The sequence below is a fragment of the Solanum pennellii genome, chromosome 6 (genome assembly GCF_001406875.1).
Source record: "Solanum pennellii chromosome 6, SPENNV200".
NCBI classification, from domain to species: Eukaryota; Viridiplantae; Streptophyta; class Magnoliopsida; order Solanales; family Solanaceae; genus Solanum; species Solanum pennellii.
Window position 1 is genome coordinate 60,584,449 of NC_028642.1, and position 18,800 is coordinate 60,603,248.

An 18,800-nucleotide genomic window follows, 5' to 3' on the forward strand; every position below is an offset into this window, starting at 1 on the left:
AACAAATGCGCACATTTTAGACATTGTTAACCACAAAAGTAAAAAAATTTCATATGGTATCTGTCGGACACGTTAGTTGTTCATAGTAAAGTTAGCAATGAGGCAAACAAATAGAAATATAAATTCCCAAGGCATACGTCCGTAATTCATCTCCATAGATTTGCACTGGAGTAGTCGTGTTTTGATGAGAAATGATGACCATTGCAGATGGAGCCCTAGATGACATGCAATGCTTGTTATTGAATGCGATAACTCATCTGTTTTTTGCACAAACAAACGATCGATTATTCCTATCCAAATTTCAATTGCCGCGGGAGAGAGAGAGACAACAAACAAATACTCTACTCTACATGTTTAAGAAGAACAATCATGTGTGCATTTATCATTCTTGAGCCACTCCCAAAGGATGGACAATACAAATGCCTTTTAACAGAATATTTTTTTAAATCGAGCTTCAAAACACTGCAACTTTTCATTAGAATTATAAATTTATGATACGACGATTCAATAATTTAACATGCAATAAACATCTTCATACCCTCACATCCATAACATATGAAGAATTTAACTTCAACCAATTATATTAAACCAAATATAATTTAACAAAGGTATCCAAACAGCACATTGGTGGTAAATATAACATTAGGAGGATTTCTGCACTGCAACACATGTAACGACTCAAGAGAATGTCATCACTGGTACCTGATGTCTGCGATGCTGCTTAAGAGGCACTAGCCATCGATTCTATAAGGAGCTTGTAACCTTCTGGGACAGCTGACTGTGTAAGCACACATTCTGCCAATGCAGGAACATCTGCATTAATGTCCAGAAACTTCGCCAGCAACAGTAGCAGATGGAAATCTGAGATTCGCTTCACAAAAGAAAGACTCTTTGTTCGATTGAAATGGTCCTTCAATGCATTCATGCTCACTGGAATAATCCTGTTTTCAATGGGAAATGATGAAGAAAGTGGACCCTGCACATGAGATGAGACCAAATAAGAACCAAGTGCTTCAAATAAATATCACCAGTATGAAAGCAAAGGACACAAGACAGGGAGAAAGGGGTTGAAGGAACCTCTTAGCATCCATCCAACAATTTGTAATTGATACAACGCACATATGTGCCAAAAATATATCAAAAAGGAAAGGAAAAGAAAAATGATAAAATAACAGGTATCTTCATGAAACTGTCAAGGACATTCTGCAGGGTTTGATCTATTCCAAAACCACTAGGCAGGAACCTATTCCTAAGCCTTTTTGCATCTCTTCCAGCTCCAGTTTTACATTAATATATATATATATATATATATATATATCAAAACTGAAAACTTCCACCAAGTCCTGGACTTTGAAAACTGGTAAAGCTGCCCTATTCCAAATCTAGTCGACATTGGATGTCACATGCTAGAAAACTCTTTCAAAATTATTTTGGATTCAAGACAGAAAACAGAAACAAAAGGAACATCACCCAGCACAGTGGTTGATTTGAGGTTGGTCCAAGTGCAGAGACTGCTATTACATGATTCTTAAATGATTTGATTCAAATTAGGTTGCATATTCTCTCACTAACTAAACCTTATCACAGTTCATCAATTATATCAGGTGATAAAAGCAAAGTGACTATTTTTCTCAGTATATCCTTAAAGAAACTGAGGATCACTCAGACACTCAAACTCCACTGAAGTCAACGGTTGATGCAACATTAACAAACTCAAACTCCACTAAAGTCCACAATTGATGCAACATTAACAAGAGGCCATCTGAACAAACAGAGGAAGAAATTTGGAATATTTTGAATTACAGTTTGGAATACATCAAAATATGCAAGTTTCATGTTGAGCACATACTACCACACCTCAAAGCAAGTGTACTACTCCCTCTGTCCCAATTAATGTGGTACCACTTTCCTTTTTAGTCCATCCTAAAAGGAATGTAATATTTCTATAATAATAAAGATAATTTATTAAAATCCCCCCTTTGCCCTTAGCAAATTGATTAATAGCTACACAAATATCTAGTTTTAATTTAGACTACAAATTTCAAATGTCTTCCTTTTTCTTTAAGTTCATGTCAAGTTAAATGGAGTATAAGCATATTGTAATCTCTGTCCAAAGTCTTATGGCAAGACACTTAAAGTAATTTTACAAAGACCTCTCACTTGAAAGTATATCCCAACCGGTTAGATTTTAGAACCACAGTCAATAGCAACAACAGCTAGCACACTACTGTACTCCATCACCCACGCTATGGGTGACATCAATACCTCAACCAATTTATTTATCACATGATTGACATCAAGCGAGAGGGGATATAATTAGTGAATGAAAACTGAATGAAGAAGAATGAAGAATAACTCCTCAATGGAAAGATTTGATGCTATTGTTCCGTGGTAATTTTCCAGGTCAATCATGCTCAAGCCTAAACATTGAACAGTCCAATGACCATAGGGTAAAGTTCCCTAATTTCACACTTAAACCTATCCCTAGAAATATTCTTTTGACATTACAAAAATAAGCATAGATAAATGAGTTCATGTCTGCAGAAACATGCTTCATGTGAAGCGAAGAAAGTGGAAAAAAGAAAAAAAGCAGAATTCTCCAACCGGGATAACTAATGCAGCTAACAGAATGATGACAAGCTGAAAGCAAATAAGAGAAAAATATATGATAAAACATGCTAAATCACCTACTGAGAGGGGGGGGGGGGGCAAACTACATTATCCAAAAATCTTCAAAAAGGTTACGAATCAAAAAGGATGAGTTAGATGATCTAAAAGATGAGAAAAGTGATTAAGTCAATTGAGACTCAGGATCCTTCTGATCTGCCTAATTCTTATGATGTTCTCAAACTACACAAGAAACCATAGAGTATTAGGTTCTATCATCACCGCCTAACAGGTTCAAATTGTAGGATGAAGTATATGGCAACACAAATGTCTACTTGGGGGCTTTGACCAACACCCGATTCGCTAAAACTACCTAAAACACACAGCTACTTAAATTAAGCATGTGTTTTAATGCCGTAGTAAGGTTTCTCTATTCTCAACAGTTCCAACCAAAGACAATTAAAAAAGGCATCTTTTAATCAATACTTAGATGTTCTACCGCCAATTCTTACCAATAGTGTAGTATTTCTTCTGTTCAGTTCTTTTTGTCACTGCCTTCATTTTTCCCCTCATAGTATGATTATAAAGTTACACACTTTATGCAATTTAAGGAAAGCAAACAAATGTAATTCATCTAGCAACTAATGGAGCACACAAAAAGGATTCAAAGAAAAAGATATGCAATAAATCCAACGCACCTGGTGATCCACAATCTTGACAACAACCAAGAAGAAGTCGTTATCAACTTCTCTTGTGTCCTTGACTCCTACCACCACATCTTTCTTCATCTTGGAAAGCTTTGGATCAATCTCATCCTTAACATCAGTCTCAAACCAGCCTTCCTTGAACAATCTAACACACATATCACTCATCTGAAAAGCCTCAAAATGTACATCGGCAGCGCCATCGTCATTCACCTCAAGCTTCACTATAGCGGTCACCCATTCCTTCAAATCACCCTCCGAATGTAACTCAGCTGCCTGTAAGACTTCTGCAGTTGACATAGTGTAATCCTTTTTATCCTGACTAATTGTCTGAGTAAATATAAACCCTACTTTCCTCATCCCTAATCCAATAGCTATAGCATCCACCAATTTCTCCTCATCAGGATCGCGTAGAAGCAACAAATTTTCCTCGGTCCCTTGCTGGGGCGGCTCATAAATAAAATGGACTTCCACTTTGCCTTCAGGGGATACTGTACCATACATAAAACCACCCCTTTTGACAGCAAAGGCGAGTGTTTCATTGACATAATGTTGAAAGGCATTGGCGGCATCACGATCGAAGGAAACGAGTTCGCAGTGAGGGTTCTCTTGTCTAGTAACTCGCATTTGTTTAGCAATTAGGTCGTCCATGGTCATCTTTCTACCGAATGAACCGGCGGGCTGGACGGTGGGACCGGGAATGGTGCGCTCACCCTGGTAAGCAAGATAAAGGATAGAACCGTGAGTAAGGTTGAAAGAGGAGATGGGTGTATGAGGGTTGTCCATATCAGTGAAGCGAGACCAATCATCTGGGGTTTTAGCGAGCAAAAGGTTCTGATTGGAAGATAGGGTTTGCGATTGAACTGGAACTCGAAGTTGGGATTCGATTTGGGACTTGAGTTGGGCAATTGTGGCATGTGGGTTGTCAATTGTGACTCGCTCTAACCCATCTCTGCTTCTGATTCTGATCATCATCTTGGTTGTATTACTATGGTGATTGATAATGTATAGTGCAGGTGAATCTGTATGGAAGTTGGGGAGGACCGACGAAGAAGAAAGGAAGTAGAAACTTTAACTTTGGCTTGTAGAATCAATAGTCCATTTATATACTACTATTAGCCAATAAGCAAAGCATAAATTCGTCTCCTATTCTATTTTGAATTTCTATTTCTATTCCTAATTAAACTTGGGCTCGGACAAGTTTTGGGCTGCAAAATCCTAATTTGATTGCCACAACATCACATTCTATTTTACTAATTGGCAAACACATAGCCCCTTTTTCAACTGACAGCATGGTGTTCTTTTTTTAATTGGAAAATACTCCGTGACTTTTATATTTTATGGTTCTAAATTAAAGTTAAGATTAAATATGTAAAATCATGTTTTGATTTTGTGGCCTTAAACGTGCCACCTAAGAAGTTGAAATTAAAATATTATAAAAGGAAAATCATTTTTTTTAAACAAACTAAAACGGAAAGGAGAGTATTCTCTTCTTTCAATGCCCACATGATGTATTTATTTAATTCTTTCTTTCTTTTTCTTCATTACTTTGAATAAATGATGATTTACTTTTTGGTTAATAGTTTTACATGTTTGAGTTCTATAAAATATTTGCTCATTGTATTTATTTTTTCTTTTTTCGCTTTTAAATTTTTGATAAATTTTTGATGCCTACGTGTCAATTTCTCTAACTGTTAGCCTTTGATCTCTCTCTTTTATAGTCGTTCAAATTTTTTCGAGTATTAATTTTTGAAATTTAAGGTTATATATAATTTAGGTAAAAATTTATATAATAGTAATTGATTGCAGGTATCAGTAGTCACATTTAACAAAGTTATCTTAAATTATTCATGAAAAAAAGGAATTTGATTTTAATTTTGTGGATTTTCCATCTAGAACTCTAAATTAGTCATGTAAGTTCTTCTCGTTATCCGATTCAACTTATGTGTTTGCTATTGAGCATTTAAAAATTTCATGTGCAATCCTCATGTGACACTGAAGAAAGAATTTGAAATGTACACAATTTTTGAGTGAATGAATACACAAATATGTATACATGAATGCAATGTATACATAAAGTTCACGATTAAAAAGACTATTCAATGTAGTGTATACATATTATAAGTGAATGAATACATTAAGTGTTTGATTCTTTAACATGTATACAGTGGAGGGGATAACATAGCTATAAATATATATTAATTATAACTGAATGAATACATAAAGTGTTTGATTTTTTAATATGTATACACTAGAGGGGATAATATAGCTATAAATTTATATCAACACTAAGTGAATGAATATACCATTTTTATTCATAAAGTGTTTGAAAACAAGTATGCATTTTTCAAAATAATTAATTGAGTGTATAATAGGTAAAAAAAAATTGTCCTTTCTTGATTTGTAAGAGTAGACAACTAAAAAAGGAAAAATTGACAAGTAATTAAGGAGGAGAAAGTATATATGTGTCATTTCCCCAATTTGATTTGGTAGGAAATGTTTTCACTTACATAAAAGTCACAATTCATTATAAAACTAGATTTTTTTTTATAAAAGTCACAAGTCGTTATAAAACTCGCAATTATTCATAACAATCATAACTCGTAAGTAAAAGTAAAAACTCTTTCACTTAATATTCATATATTTTTAAAAAACCAACACTATAAATCCTTTTTTTTTTTCATTATGTCATTATCAAATCTACCTGAACTTTATTATTTATTTAATTATATGTCTTTTAAAATATCGCCAATTTTGATCTACCTTTGTATTTTTTAAACAAACATCTTTACTCGCCATAATTGCACTTGAGGAGTGACACAAGTTTGTTTTTCAATTTGTATAATTGGTTGTAGTTTAGAATAAACAGAAATATGAGGAGAGTGTGATTCAAAAAATCAATATATATGAGTATTAGTACTAGTATAATCACAATTAGAATAAAAGATGGATAAATGTGATGTGTTAAGTGGACAAAATGTTGCTTATTTGTTTATTGGTGATAATTTTTCATAAAGACAAAAAGGTTAAGAAAATATTTAGAAGATGTAATATGAATGGAACAAAACTGATTTAGAGAAGATTAGATAGATACAAAAAGAATAGGATTAGACAACAAAATAAATGATTTGCATATAGAGATTGAAAATGAAAGAAAATAGAGATTTGAGAACTGACATAGAAAGCCTTTTCTCTGTCAACTCAACTCAACAACTGTAGAAAAAATTGCATATATAGTATGAGTTGATGTGAACCACACATGTTTATTTAGAGCTTATTTTTATGGTGAATTTGAATTAAGTTGAAATTATGTGATATATAATAGCCAAATAAAAACTAATGGAGATGGTCAATGCATATTCTAGTTAGTGGTTTTTGATGGTCCCACTCCCATTAACTTTTCTTGTTAATAAATACTACTTTTTATATTTGACATATTAAAGTAGGGTCTACTTTATAGTGAAAGTTGGCATAACATTTTGAATTTGAACAAAACCATTTAATGGCCCATTCCCAAGGCCTTCTCCTTCTTTCTTAATTAGCCCAGCCCAGCCCAGCCCGTCATACAACTTGTAGCCGTTGTTACTCCTCCCTTTTTACTTCTACTTCTATTACACTAATAAAATAATCCTGGTTTAATTTAATTTTTGAAAAGCATAATATGACAAATAAAAATAAACAGAGAAATTTATAACGTGGAGCAATCATATCAATATTCAAAAAGATTTATGATATTTATATGTTGATTGTTAATATTTTGTACCTCAAAAAACAATTACATTGTAGATTAGCCAATGTTTTTGTCTTTGCAAATTAGTGTAATTCATTTATTTTCCTTTGCAAATTAGTGTGTAAAGGGACAAAGATCTCAACTGGTTAGCTGCATTTGGAATCCACCAACGGTCTGGAATCTCCTTTTCTATAATTTTAGCTCAAAATATTATTAATTATATGTGTATCATCCATTAACAAAGAAAAGAAATTAATTAGATGTCAAGTAAATATCGCTTGAACAAAGTTATTTAATTTGTACTAATAATATAAGCTTTTTCAACTAAAATAGATATTTTTTCTTTTAAAGTGTATTTATTGAGGATGATTGGGTAATTAATCGTAGTACAAGTTACTCCATTAATTAAATTGTTAGATTATTAAAGAAAGTTGGTGAAAAGCAGGAAAGAGTGGCATTATTGAAATTGTTGAGTAATGAAAGGGGTTTGTTGTCATTGGACATAAGAAATTTGAATGGAGTGGCCGTTCCGTTTGTTTAAAACTGGCTCTTGCTCATTAAAATTTAAAAAAGATCCACTTTATAGAGATAGAGAGAGAAGAGGAAGAGGAAGAAGAAGAAAACTCCTCCAATTTTTATAGAGAGAGAGAGAAATGACGGGGTTGTTAATGGTGACGACAAGGGGAGGAGGCAATGTGAAGAAGGATTCAAAGTCGCAAAATCACCAGGAGTTGTCTTTGTTGGATTTCATATTAGCAGGTCTAAGGAAATCAATGGTGTCTTGTCGTGTAGATCGACAAGAAGATGTTGTTTCTGCTGTGGAAATAGGTTGGCCCACCAATGTCCAGCATCTTACCCATGTCACTTTCGATCGATTTCATGGATTTCTGGGTCTTCCACTCGAGTTTCAAGTCCAAATCCCATGTAGAGTACCAAGTGCCAGGTTTCCTTCTTTCTTATAGCTCAGACTAAAAGTTTATCCATTTTCCTGAGTCTTACTCTACACTAGTAAAATAAATAGTTCTGTTTTGTGTTCGATTGAATAGTTGAGCAAACGCAGTAATTTAAAGCTCCAAACCGCCGCTGAATTTGTAACCATTTAATTTAATTTGCAGCGTCAGCGTGTTTGGCGTATCTGCAGAGTCAATGCAGTGTTCTTATGATACAAGGGGCAATAGTGTCCCAACGATTCTCTTGTTAATGCAAGAACGTCTATACTCACAAAATGGTCTTAAGGTAAAAGAAAAAGAAGAAATTTTTTTCCACCAAGTTATGTTCTTGCCTTCTCACTAATTATATGTGGACAGGCTGAAGGAATCTTCCGAATTAACCCAGAAAATAGCGAGGAGGAGCATGTAAGGGACCAGCTAAATAGAGGCATCGTGCCTGAAGACATGGACGTTCATTGTTTGGCTGGTCTCATCAAAGCCTGGTTCCGACAACTCCCATCAGGTGTGCTTGATGGGCTTTCACCACAACAGGTTTTGCAATGCAACACCGAGGAAGAATTCGTTGAGCTTGTGAAACAGATTAAACCAACCGAGACTGCATTGCTTAACTGGGCAATTGATCTTATGGCTGATGTTGTTGAACAAGAGGATTCCAACAAAATGAATGCCAGAAATATTGCAATGGTTTTTGCTCCAAACATGACCCAGGTAAATGAATATGCAGTTGGTTGTATAAACTATGAACATTTCTTACAAGGATTTGAAAAGCAATTCATTTTTCTTCTTCTTCTGGAATTAGATGTCTGATCCATTAACAGCTCTCATGCACGCTGTTCAAGTGATGAACTTGCTCAAGACCCTGATCATGAAAACATTACGAGAGCGTGGAGAAGCAGAAGATGGAGAATATTCACCCATGTCGTCTCCTTCTTCTCGTAGACAAACGGATGAGGAATTCGACTCGCAACAAGAGATGGACACTAGCTGTGAATCAGCATCAGATGATGAGGACCAACATCGCTACAGCTACAACACGGAAGTCGAGTCATTGAGTGAGATAGAAGAAAGCTTCTTGCGACAGTTGGATGAGAATGAGCATGCAAAAAATGACTTCAGGAAACAGTTGGAAGGAATCTTGGGCAGAGAAAATGTTATTTCCGAAAATGGAGATTCTTCTTCTGTTTCATTTTCTGACAGTAAAATCGAAACTTCTGGCTTGAGCACTAGCGATGGTGAAGACTCAAGATACACTACTTGTGTTACTCTGGAAGAAAAAGTGGAGTCGAAGAGACCAAGTGCAAGCATGGAGGATGTCGATAGGGTAGAGGTAGAATCTGCTGTTTCTGTGCAGTAGTTTATAGCAGTGAGTGATATTGAATCTTGCATTTTTTGGATGTAAAAAGTGTGTTGTAGGCCTTGGGATGGTTTGCTTGTGAATCACTCGTGCTTGATTGATTTCTTTGTTTTGCTAGCTAGCTATAAGGATCTCTAACATCAATGGTGTACGAAAAAGGTTTGTTGATGAAGATTGAAAAAGTTATCAAGATTAATGATGTTATTTAAGAGACAATAGTAGTGAAAATGGAAATATCTAGTGTTGAAGTTGCTATAAAAATAGAAAATGATCTCTACTATGGTTTGAACTATTGCTTTACGTTTGTGTCTTCATGTAATAAGAAAAACAGTAGGAAGATTTTATGAAGCCAAGCATGTCTCCCAGAAGAGCCTATATTCTGGTCCATTATTTATCTCTATGGCTTACTGTAAATGGAAACAGACAAAGCTGTTCTGTTTAGCTTCACTGAATATTTGTTGCAAAAGAAGGAAACAAGGAGCTGAAATTGACTAACAAGGACACAATGAAAACATCAGTTGATCTCAAATTAAAATCATCAAACTGAAAATATGCACTCCAACTTTGTCTGACATCAATTGATGGTGAGTGTAAACTTAATGACAGTCATATCAATTAGAAGAATCAATGAATTTACAAATGTTACAGATCAGAGTGGTACAAGGGAACATTCAGTTGCTATGTCACTGCTAAGTGGGAGGCACTGGCTGCAAACTCCATATATAGTGAGTGGCTTAAGTATTTATTTTCTCTTTTAAGCTGAATGAAACCTCCCGTCTAGTTGGAAACCATTCATTCTATCATTTTGATTGCAGCGTCTGGTGAGTCGTAAGTTACATATACTGCAGAAACAAGTTCAATCATAACACCGAGTGTTGAAAACGGAAAAGCACCTTCTTACACCAACAACAAAAAGAATGGGAAGCTATATAGTGTGTGTTTAGCAGTTATAGCCTTGAAAAGTGAAAAGGACATCATGTAATCAAAATAAAAAAGAGAAGAGAAGGGGGAGTTTCGAGAATCGAACTCGGGACCCAATCATACCACTAGACCAAACGCCCTCATTGGGTTCATACCATTTTGAGATGAGTTGCCAACAAAGTTGTAGTTGTTGGATTTCGACATTATACTATTCCTTTAACTGCAACAAACTCTGCCCACCAATCACGCTGAAAATATTCCAAATTGCCATGAATGCATCTCTCTGTTTTTGTTTAATTACCCACTATTCAATGCCTTGCCTCCAGTAACAAGGAATTTCATTCTTAATTTTTACAATTGTTTTTTCAATCAAATGCATAATAACATCAGCAGCTGTATGAATCATGTTCCAGTAATTTTCATCATCTAACATAACAAGTATTATTGCCCTTTATGGGATATATGTTTCTTCCTATTATTACAATCATAATTTATATACATATATCCCATGTAAATCATAAGAATTTTTTCAGAAACCTCATCTTCTATGGAGTTGTCAAATATCATCCTGATTTTCTTCTAAATGAATCAAAATTGCTCATATACAATCCTCCGCATAAAATCTACTGGTGCTGCACAAAAACACAAGTAGAAAGAGTTACAACCATTGCTTTCTAATATACTACGTTTTAATAGTTCCTCATTTCCATGAGTTTTATGTTTTTTATTCTCTGGTCATTAAAAAGCTATCAGATTAACAATTCAGAATTAAAGCATACTAATTGGGAGTAAGGAGCCCTTATGCAAGAGATTAACAATCACCAAATTAAGCATAGCTAAATTTTGCATATAAGATCCACTACATAATTATACAACTTTAGTACCTTAGACCCTTGGCTCAAGGGAAAAAAAATTATCACTCCAAAGCAGTAAATAACGGACATAAGGTTCTTAAAATTTTTATGTAAAAAATTATGGGGATGAGAGAAAAGCTACCTAATCCATTGGTGAACAATTTAAACTGCCCAAGTGCCTGCCGGACAAACATCTCAACCCCACTCACCACTGTAGCTCCAACCTCTGTAGCTTCCTGCAATAACCGTGTATTTCTAGGTGTGTAAACTGCATCAAATACTAGTTCGTATGATCTCAATGCCTCCTGAAACAATAGAATAATTGCGGAAAAGTTCAGAACGTTTGCATTTTCCCATGCAAACAGAGAACATGTAATACATGTTACTTTTATCGAAGACTATGCAAGAAAGGCAACCTTTGAGATAGGAGTTTGATCAGACTTTGGCTGCATGCCCACAGCAGAAGCATTTGCAAGAATCATTCCCTTCTCAGGGCAGAAATCGTTCAGATGTTCATATGGCAAAGCGTCACAGGATACTGCTGCAGCCAGAGCTTTTGCTCTCTCTATTCAAAGACAAAATTGCAATAAATGGAAGGAGACATATGAAAGAGCAAAAGATCACATATCCATAATCCTTAGGGAGATATGAGGTATTACCATATTTGCGGTTGAATATTACAACCCTTGCCCCTCTGCTTTTGGCACCAAAAGCAATAGCTCGCCCTGCACCACCTGCCCCAACTAATACAAACAATTTCCCAGCAATTGGAGAAACATTTGATGCATGGCCATTGGTCTTTTGTCTCTCTGTTTACACACAAAATTTAATGGAGGGTACATACCAAGGATGGGCAGGGGGGGACTAAAATATTGAAAACAATGACGATAGTATTATTGTTATTCAAATATGTAATGCAATTGAAGCCAGTAACTAAGACAGACTATCTCCACCTTCTCCTGCAGACACACTAAATTATGCTTTATCAGGTGGGTAGGGGGGATGAAGAGGAGAGACCAGGCCCATTTAAAAATCAGAATTGTCTCACGTAAAAGACAAAAATGTGTAATCATCTGAATTCTGGGAAAAAATTGCCTTGAAAAGAATTACATAATAGACCACTAAACTACATTGATTAAGATTTTCACTCGTACCTTTCTAGTAAGAGTATTAAAAAAGTTTGTAACTTCCAAATGAAGAATAATCGGTACCTCTAAGTGCATCTTCAATTGCCGTCACACAAGCCTCACAATCTGTATTATAACCAATGAGCTTGCCGTCAGAAGGCCTCCTTATAATTGTGTTTACAGCTCCTATAGACTGATTCCAAAGCATGATACAGTTAGAAAGTTTAAAAATAAGATAATTTAGCCACAAAATGTTCTGGAATGGTTAAACAGAAAGAAGTATTGTACAGAAATGGCATCTGAACTTTCAAGATACAGAGCTAATCTATATAACAAATTCTGCTTCCATGCAAGGACAATAGCATTCTAGTCCACATGAGAATATATGAGAAACACAACTTCTTTCCTTTTTTTTTTCTTTGCATAAGTTGATGGCCAACCAGGGTAATATCTCTACTTAGGCTTCAAGGCTAGTTATTCATTAGTCGATTTATGAAAAATAAAACTGATAATATTCTGCTTAATATTCTAGGGTGATTCAAAGGTAGTACTTTTTGTTTCCTATGTTTATATGCAGGCGGCTTCTGTACACATATATAAACAAATTAAGTTTTCATTATATAAGAAGTATTAATGCTGAACTAGCTTCAGCAAAGACATCCCAAAAAGTTTGTGCTTTTATGGGTTCTTCAACTCCCAAAACCTGAAGGTAAGTTACACAACACACCGATTTGCATACACCCTGTATGCTATATAAACCACATTGAGCTGCTGAGTTATGAAAATAGAACATGTTGATATTTTAAACAGGAAAAGCAAATTATAGAAAGCATAGTTTGATAGTTATGTATGTTATGGAGTTAATCAAACCTTAGCAAGTGGATCAACTTCATCACAACACCGTACTGCTGCTTCCTTATGTGGGATACCAACACTACAATATGCAGGCACGTTTGTATCAAAAGGAAATAAGCATGAAAAAACAAAGATTAGCTTAATTACCTGAAACCAGCATAGTCATTGCATGAGAAAACCCGAAAGAATTCCTTGACATTGTCAACTAGTAGTGGGACATATATTCCATTGTATCCTGTATGCCTAAAGGCGGGGTTGTGTAGAAGGGGTCCCTTGCTATGGCCAACAGGATTTGAGATAACACCAAAAATTCTAGTATCTGGGTTGACATATTGGAGTTTATAAACCTGTTTAATGGTGGTCAAAGGTGGCAAGCCAGGGGTGTATTTGCCTCCCAAAGATCCACAAACAAAGAAAGCACCGTATTTTGGACCCAATAGTTGGCTTATAAGTCCTCTATCCCCTGCTGCCCTAACAATTAGAGGGACCTGAGAATGTGTAAGCATATGGAAAACTGGTGCAACGTCTGTAATATAAGCTACATCAATGACAAGTTTGATGATATCTGCTCCTGTGGACTGCAGGTTTATGATGGAATTACAAAGTGTCTCTTTAGTAGGGTTTCCACCATTGACATAAGTAGAAGCAATTATTTTGCTATTTGATCGGCTCTTCATCAATTCAGCAACCACTTGATGGCAGACAACCTAAAAAAACAAACTAATTTTTTTAATTTAATTTTCGGTTAGGTTAGGTTTAAATGGATGGAAGTGAAATGACCTGAGTGTCGACTTCGACGAACTCAACGTCCAATTCCACAGCTAATTTGAGAACTTGGATACATGTTTTCTTCCCCTCAGAATTTATCGGAGATTTTGGCCTGACGTATAACAGCCAATAAATGCATGCGACATGGATATAATATAATTAGTTAGATAAGAGTAATAATAAATACTCTTTTTTCTCTCTCCACGAGTAGTGTAGGTATCACGTGCCTTGATACTATTACTATTATTATTTTTGTGAGGAATCAAACAAAAAAAGGGACTCACTCCATCTCCTCCTCACAAAATCTTAGCTAATCAAAATTAAACCCACCCACCATTTCTGGTGAGGTGGATCTACGTACGCACCTGAAAGAAACTATGGATGGTAAACTTCTTTGCTTGAGTAGTAGTTCAAGTTGTGAAATGTCAGAGAAAGTGAAGTCGTCAATGCAAAGCTCCACCAGATCTGCTCCTTCTTCTTTAGCTTTCTCTATACAACAAGTCATTTCCTCACAGCTTTCACATTCTAATCTTGTGTACACCACCAAGTCATTCTTCAAACCCATAATAATATCTCTCTCTCTCTCTTCTTTAACACTCCATCTCTCTCTCTTTTATATAGGAGAGGGACACAATACATGTGAGTACTTGCATATTTTATATAAAATACACACACACCTCAATCCACAAAAAACAAAAAGCTTTTCATATTATTACTCAAATAAGTTTAAACTAAATAACAGCATCAATAAAATTTACTCTTTACTTAGAGACATTGTTTTTGTTACAGTATAAAATTACATTATGGGTCTTTCCTTTCTTCTTTTTTTGGCCAAATCAAGCAATACAAGTTATCAACTATTCATATCACAACTTTTTTTTGCTTTAATTAGTTGGTGTTTGAATTGCTAATATTAAAAACGGAACTTGTATTTATTTATAATAATTGATGAGCGATTGAGTTGGAAAAAGAGATCCCAAATGTGAAAAAGGACAAAGACAATGTATGATTGAAACACCGAGGGGCCAAAGTTTATTGTCATGAATGATATCACAATTATTGAAGAAAAATTGAATTAGTAAATTCTTATTTATGTGACAAATCCTAATTTTCAAGTGTGTGTTGTAATATAGGAAAAAAGCTAGGTAGGTAGGACGAAGCTAACGCTGCAACCACCTACCCCTAGTATTTTGGAAGATATTTTTTAAACTGAATATCTTTATACGATGTATATTATTTTATAATAGATCAAATTAAATATCTTAAGAAATGTAATTAATAACATTATTCTTAAAAGACTTATTAGAAACAGCCGACCCCACTGCTTACAAGTGACAATTTACTAGACAACAAGTCCGATCCTCCAGCCTCGGGATATGAAAAATTGCTCTGATTGATCACAACAGTGTCCTACCTACTCTCAAACATCAATGGATCGGATCAAATCATTTTTTAAAAGTTATATAATTCTATTTTTTAAAAAGAATTTATTCAATAAACAAGTCGAGAAAAGATTTTTAAATTTCAAATCATTTTTACTCTATTCTTTTAATTTTTATGTACTCTATTTTAGTTATTCTTGATAATTTGATATCTATATGCCAATAATAATAACTACCTGTCAATTCTAAATTAATACTATCATATTATTCTATTTGGATTCATTAATAGTAACTTTTATGTTCCAAAATACTTAGTTCACTTTTTAAAAAAATTAAAGGGGTAGCTTGAGAGCTAAGGGGAGGATAAACTTTATTATAATGATAATAATAATAACGACGTTAGGGTTTAATTTAATGATTCAAGTGGAATGTCACGGCCGTATGTTTATTTATAGGCACACCCTTCTAAGACCTTCCATCAATTATTGCTTTTAAATCTTGAAATGTAAACTCTACACAGACATCCACCTCCCACAGTCATAAACATTGATGTCAAAACTAGTTGGTCTTTACAAAAAATAAAATAATAATAATAATATATATATATATATATATATATACTAGATAAGTATTGTCCGTGCAAGCACAGGCCTAATAACATAAATTATAATATCATTTTTTCTGTGTGTTTAATCTGAATTGTCACCAGAGATCTAGGACCTAAGTTGTATTTCTATTTAAGAAATATTAAAAAACATTAAAAAAATATAACTATTTTTATTTATATATAAATATATTGACACATGTAAGATTGTTCGATTTAGAAACTTTTTGATTTTCTTTTAAAAAATGAAAAAGTCATCCTACTTGTTTGGCACAGTATACACTTAAACAATAATCCATTGTTTTATTAAATATTTATTTAATTAATCGATAATGTTTATTTAATAAATCGGTTAAAAACGATGCTTTTCGATCGATTTAGTCAATCTTTGATATTTTTTGTACACTCCTACATACAATCATATATATCACACTTACCTATTACTTCCTTTAGTACACTTGCAAAATCAAACTCAAGCGTATGTGTCTTTGACTCATTACACTATCCACCATCATATGCTGCATGAATGACACAATGTATCACTTTTCTACCAGTGTTGGTACTTCGAAGAGTTTGCACCATGAACACCTAGATCACATAGGATATTGAAAATGTTGTCCATGGCACAATATTTCTTTGCTTTGTACTTTTCAAAGAGTTGCTTCCTATTTCAAAAAGAAAAAAAGAGATATAAACATTTTAAAAAGTTGCCATAAAGTAATGTTGATTTTGCATTGTTTTAGACATTTGTAAACTATGATAGCTGATTGTCCGTACCAGAGTTTATTACTATGGAGAACGTGTGTGTGAGAGAAAACAAGACAACATATTTGATCAAATCAAGGAACAATGAGAAAAAACTACTTATGAGTACTATACCCAATAGTCTAGACTTCAAATTATACTCCTTTAGAGAGGGGTCGAGGAGGAAACAAAGTTAATAAAGGTCAAAAATTGTTTCTACAATCTAAGGATACATCAAAAATTTAATTCTTTCTCAAAGATTCTAATATAAAAATTATTTTTGACATTTTCAAATAAATATAATAAGTAATAATAATAAAATATCAGATATTCCCGTGATTATTTTAACATCATGTCAAACATATATATTCGAATTAAATAACTAATTTTAATGATATTCTTTTTCTTTTTTATTTGAAAATCATTCAAGAAAATAGATTAAAATTATGAGTCTCAATATATTAAAAAATTTCGTACTGATCCATCTGTAAATTAATTTTGAGTCCATTTATAAATATAGGTGTTAACAAACTAAAACAATGATCTACTTGATAAAAATTTGAATGAATCATCTCATTCTTTACAAAATGATAAAAGGATAAAAAAAAATTATGACTTTACATTTTGCTTTTATATTCATTAAAATTAGGAGAATAATTTAGTATAGTAAGAAAAGCACTTTTTTTAAAACTAATTTATATACTTGATGGATGAATGTTTTATCTCAAATAATGAGAATTTAAAAATATTTACAAAAGTTAATATCATATATATTACAGTAATTTATCATAAGGTAGTTAAAATAATAATTTATATAACTTGCATAAAATGATTTTAACTAATGATAAAATAATAATAATAATAATAAATATATGTTTCTCAATTAATTAGATAATGACATGTATGTTTTGGAATTATACATAAAATATAACTCAAATAAATTGGATACTTCAAAAACTAATTTTACAATCTAAAAGCAAAAGCAACGTCATGAAGTTTAAAAGTCTAAAAGAACAAAAGGAATTATCATAACATGCTCTGAATTTTTTGTAAATTTTATTCTTGAAGAGCTTGCTCACTGGATCCATTTCTTATGACTTAAGCCTTTTGAAAATTGCACTTGTGATTGATATTATTATTTAGGATGCAAATTATAAATAAAGAGTGACAAATTTATTGGTATATGACATGAGCGGGGAGAGAATTGAGGAATGCATGAAATGAAGAATGTATTAGTGTCTATTTACTTGAAAAATATTATAATTTATCATTTCTAGAATAATCATGTAACTTATGCAGAAAATTTAGGCACTTGATTTTTTTTTTTTGACAAATTTAAAAATAGAATTTATAGAATTTTAAAATGAAATATATATGAAATGACCATATTATCCTAGATTGTCCTCAACTTCATATTTTTATATAATAGAGAAATATTAAATTTTGACCCGTCTATTTTAATTTTAAATTAAACTTACGTTAGTTTACTCTTCAGGTTAATATTTATGAAGTCAAATAAAAGTAAAAATTTGATTTTATATTTTAATGAAGAACTGCTCATTAATAATCTAGTAAACATTTTTAGTTTACTTTAAATGCAAATATACCATCCTATTTATTTTATTTGTAAAGTTACTTTTTGACACTTTTTAAAATATTGTCCTTTTAATATCACATATAATTTTGTTTATTCTTTAATTTCAATTTCGAAAAAGGACCTAAAATACCCTCAAAGTATTAGAAATGGTACAAAATTACCCTCCATCCACCTATTGGCTCCAAAATACCCTTTCCACCCACCTATTGGATCCAAAATACCCTTGTCATCCACCTATTGGTTCAAAATTGACCACTTATTTAACGATTTTATGTTTAAACTATTAAAATATTTCTTAAAATACGTGGCGCTCAACTATTTGTTATAATTTAATTTATTAGTATAATTTATAAATCAATCCACTACCCACGAAAAACTAATTAAAACCCCTCCAAATTAATAAACTCGTCACATTATCAATGCAACAAAAGAAAATCTACTGCCAATTGAGTGTTTTTTAAAATTTGAGGCGAAAATATCTACAGAAGTAAATTATCATACATTCAAGTGTCTAAATAAAAATTTTATCAAACTTAAAAGTCAGATTATGTTCATCTTAATTATTCTATTAATGAATAGAAAAAATATTAAGAGTTAAATTAA

General features: G+C 33.0%; 3 protein-coding genes across 4 annotated transcripts; 1 reads left to right on the top strand and 2 right to left on the bottom strand.

The window, feature by feature from the left end:
* Window positions 1–6: 6 nt before the first annotated feature.
* Window positions 7–4,408, bottom strand: LOC107023444 (NPL4-like protein 2). 2 transcript variants are annotated; one of them, XM_027917788.1, is made up of 3 exons: window positions 3,306–4,408; window positions 703–976; window positions 7–257 (listed from the first exon to the last, which is right to left on the bottom strand). In XM_027917788.1, exons 1-2 carry the CDS (start codon window positions 4,284–4,286, stop codon window positions 722–724), a joined length of 1,236 nt encoding a protein of 411 aa, XP_027773589.1. In that variant the 5' UTR covers window positions 4,287–4,408; the 3' UTR covers window positions 7–257; window positions 703–721. The 2 variants fall into 2 exon arrangements, with proteins under 2 accessions (XP_027773589.1, XP_015079623.1); XM_015224137.2 differs by lacking the exon at window positions 7–257 and having other exon boundaries at window positions 512–976; window positions 3,306–4,407.
* Window positions 4,409–7,622: 3,214 nt separating this feature from the next.
* LOC107021451 (rho GTPase-activating protein 2-like) lies at window positions 7,623–9,603 on the top strand. Its single transcript, XM_015222119.2, has 4 exons — window positions 7,623–7,984; window positions 8,157–8,277; window positions 8,349–8,699; window positions 8,791–9,603. Exons 1-4 carry the CDS (start codon window positions 7,695–7,697, stop codon window positions 9,343–9,345), a joined length of 1,317 nt encoding a protein of 438 aa, XP_015077605.1. The 5' UTR covers window positions 7,623–7,694; the 3' UTR covers window positions 9,346–9,603.
* A 333-nt stretch (window positions 9,604–9,936) lies between these two features.
* LOC107023688 (bifunctional 3-dehydroquinate dehydratase/shikimate dehydrogenase, chloroplastic-like) lies at window positions 9,937–14,943 on the bottom strand. The gene is made up of 9 exons (XM_015224463.2): window positions 14,236–14,943; window positions 13,883–13,982; window positions 13,250–13,809; window positions 13,118–13,181; window positions 12,332–12,440; window positions 11,780–11,929; window positions 11,537–11,685; window positions 11,263–11,425; window positions 9,937–10,898 (listed from the first exon to the last, which is right to left on the bottom strand). The coding sequence occupies exons 1-9, from the start codon at window positions 14,433–14,435 to the stop codon at window positions 10,855–10,857; spliced, it is 1,539 nt and encodes a 512-aa protein (XP_015079949.1). The 5' UTR covers window positions 14,436–14,943; the 3' UTR covers window positions 9,937–10,854.
* Window positions 14,944–18,800: the final 3,857 nt, after the last annotated feature.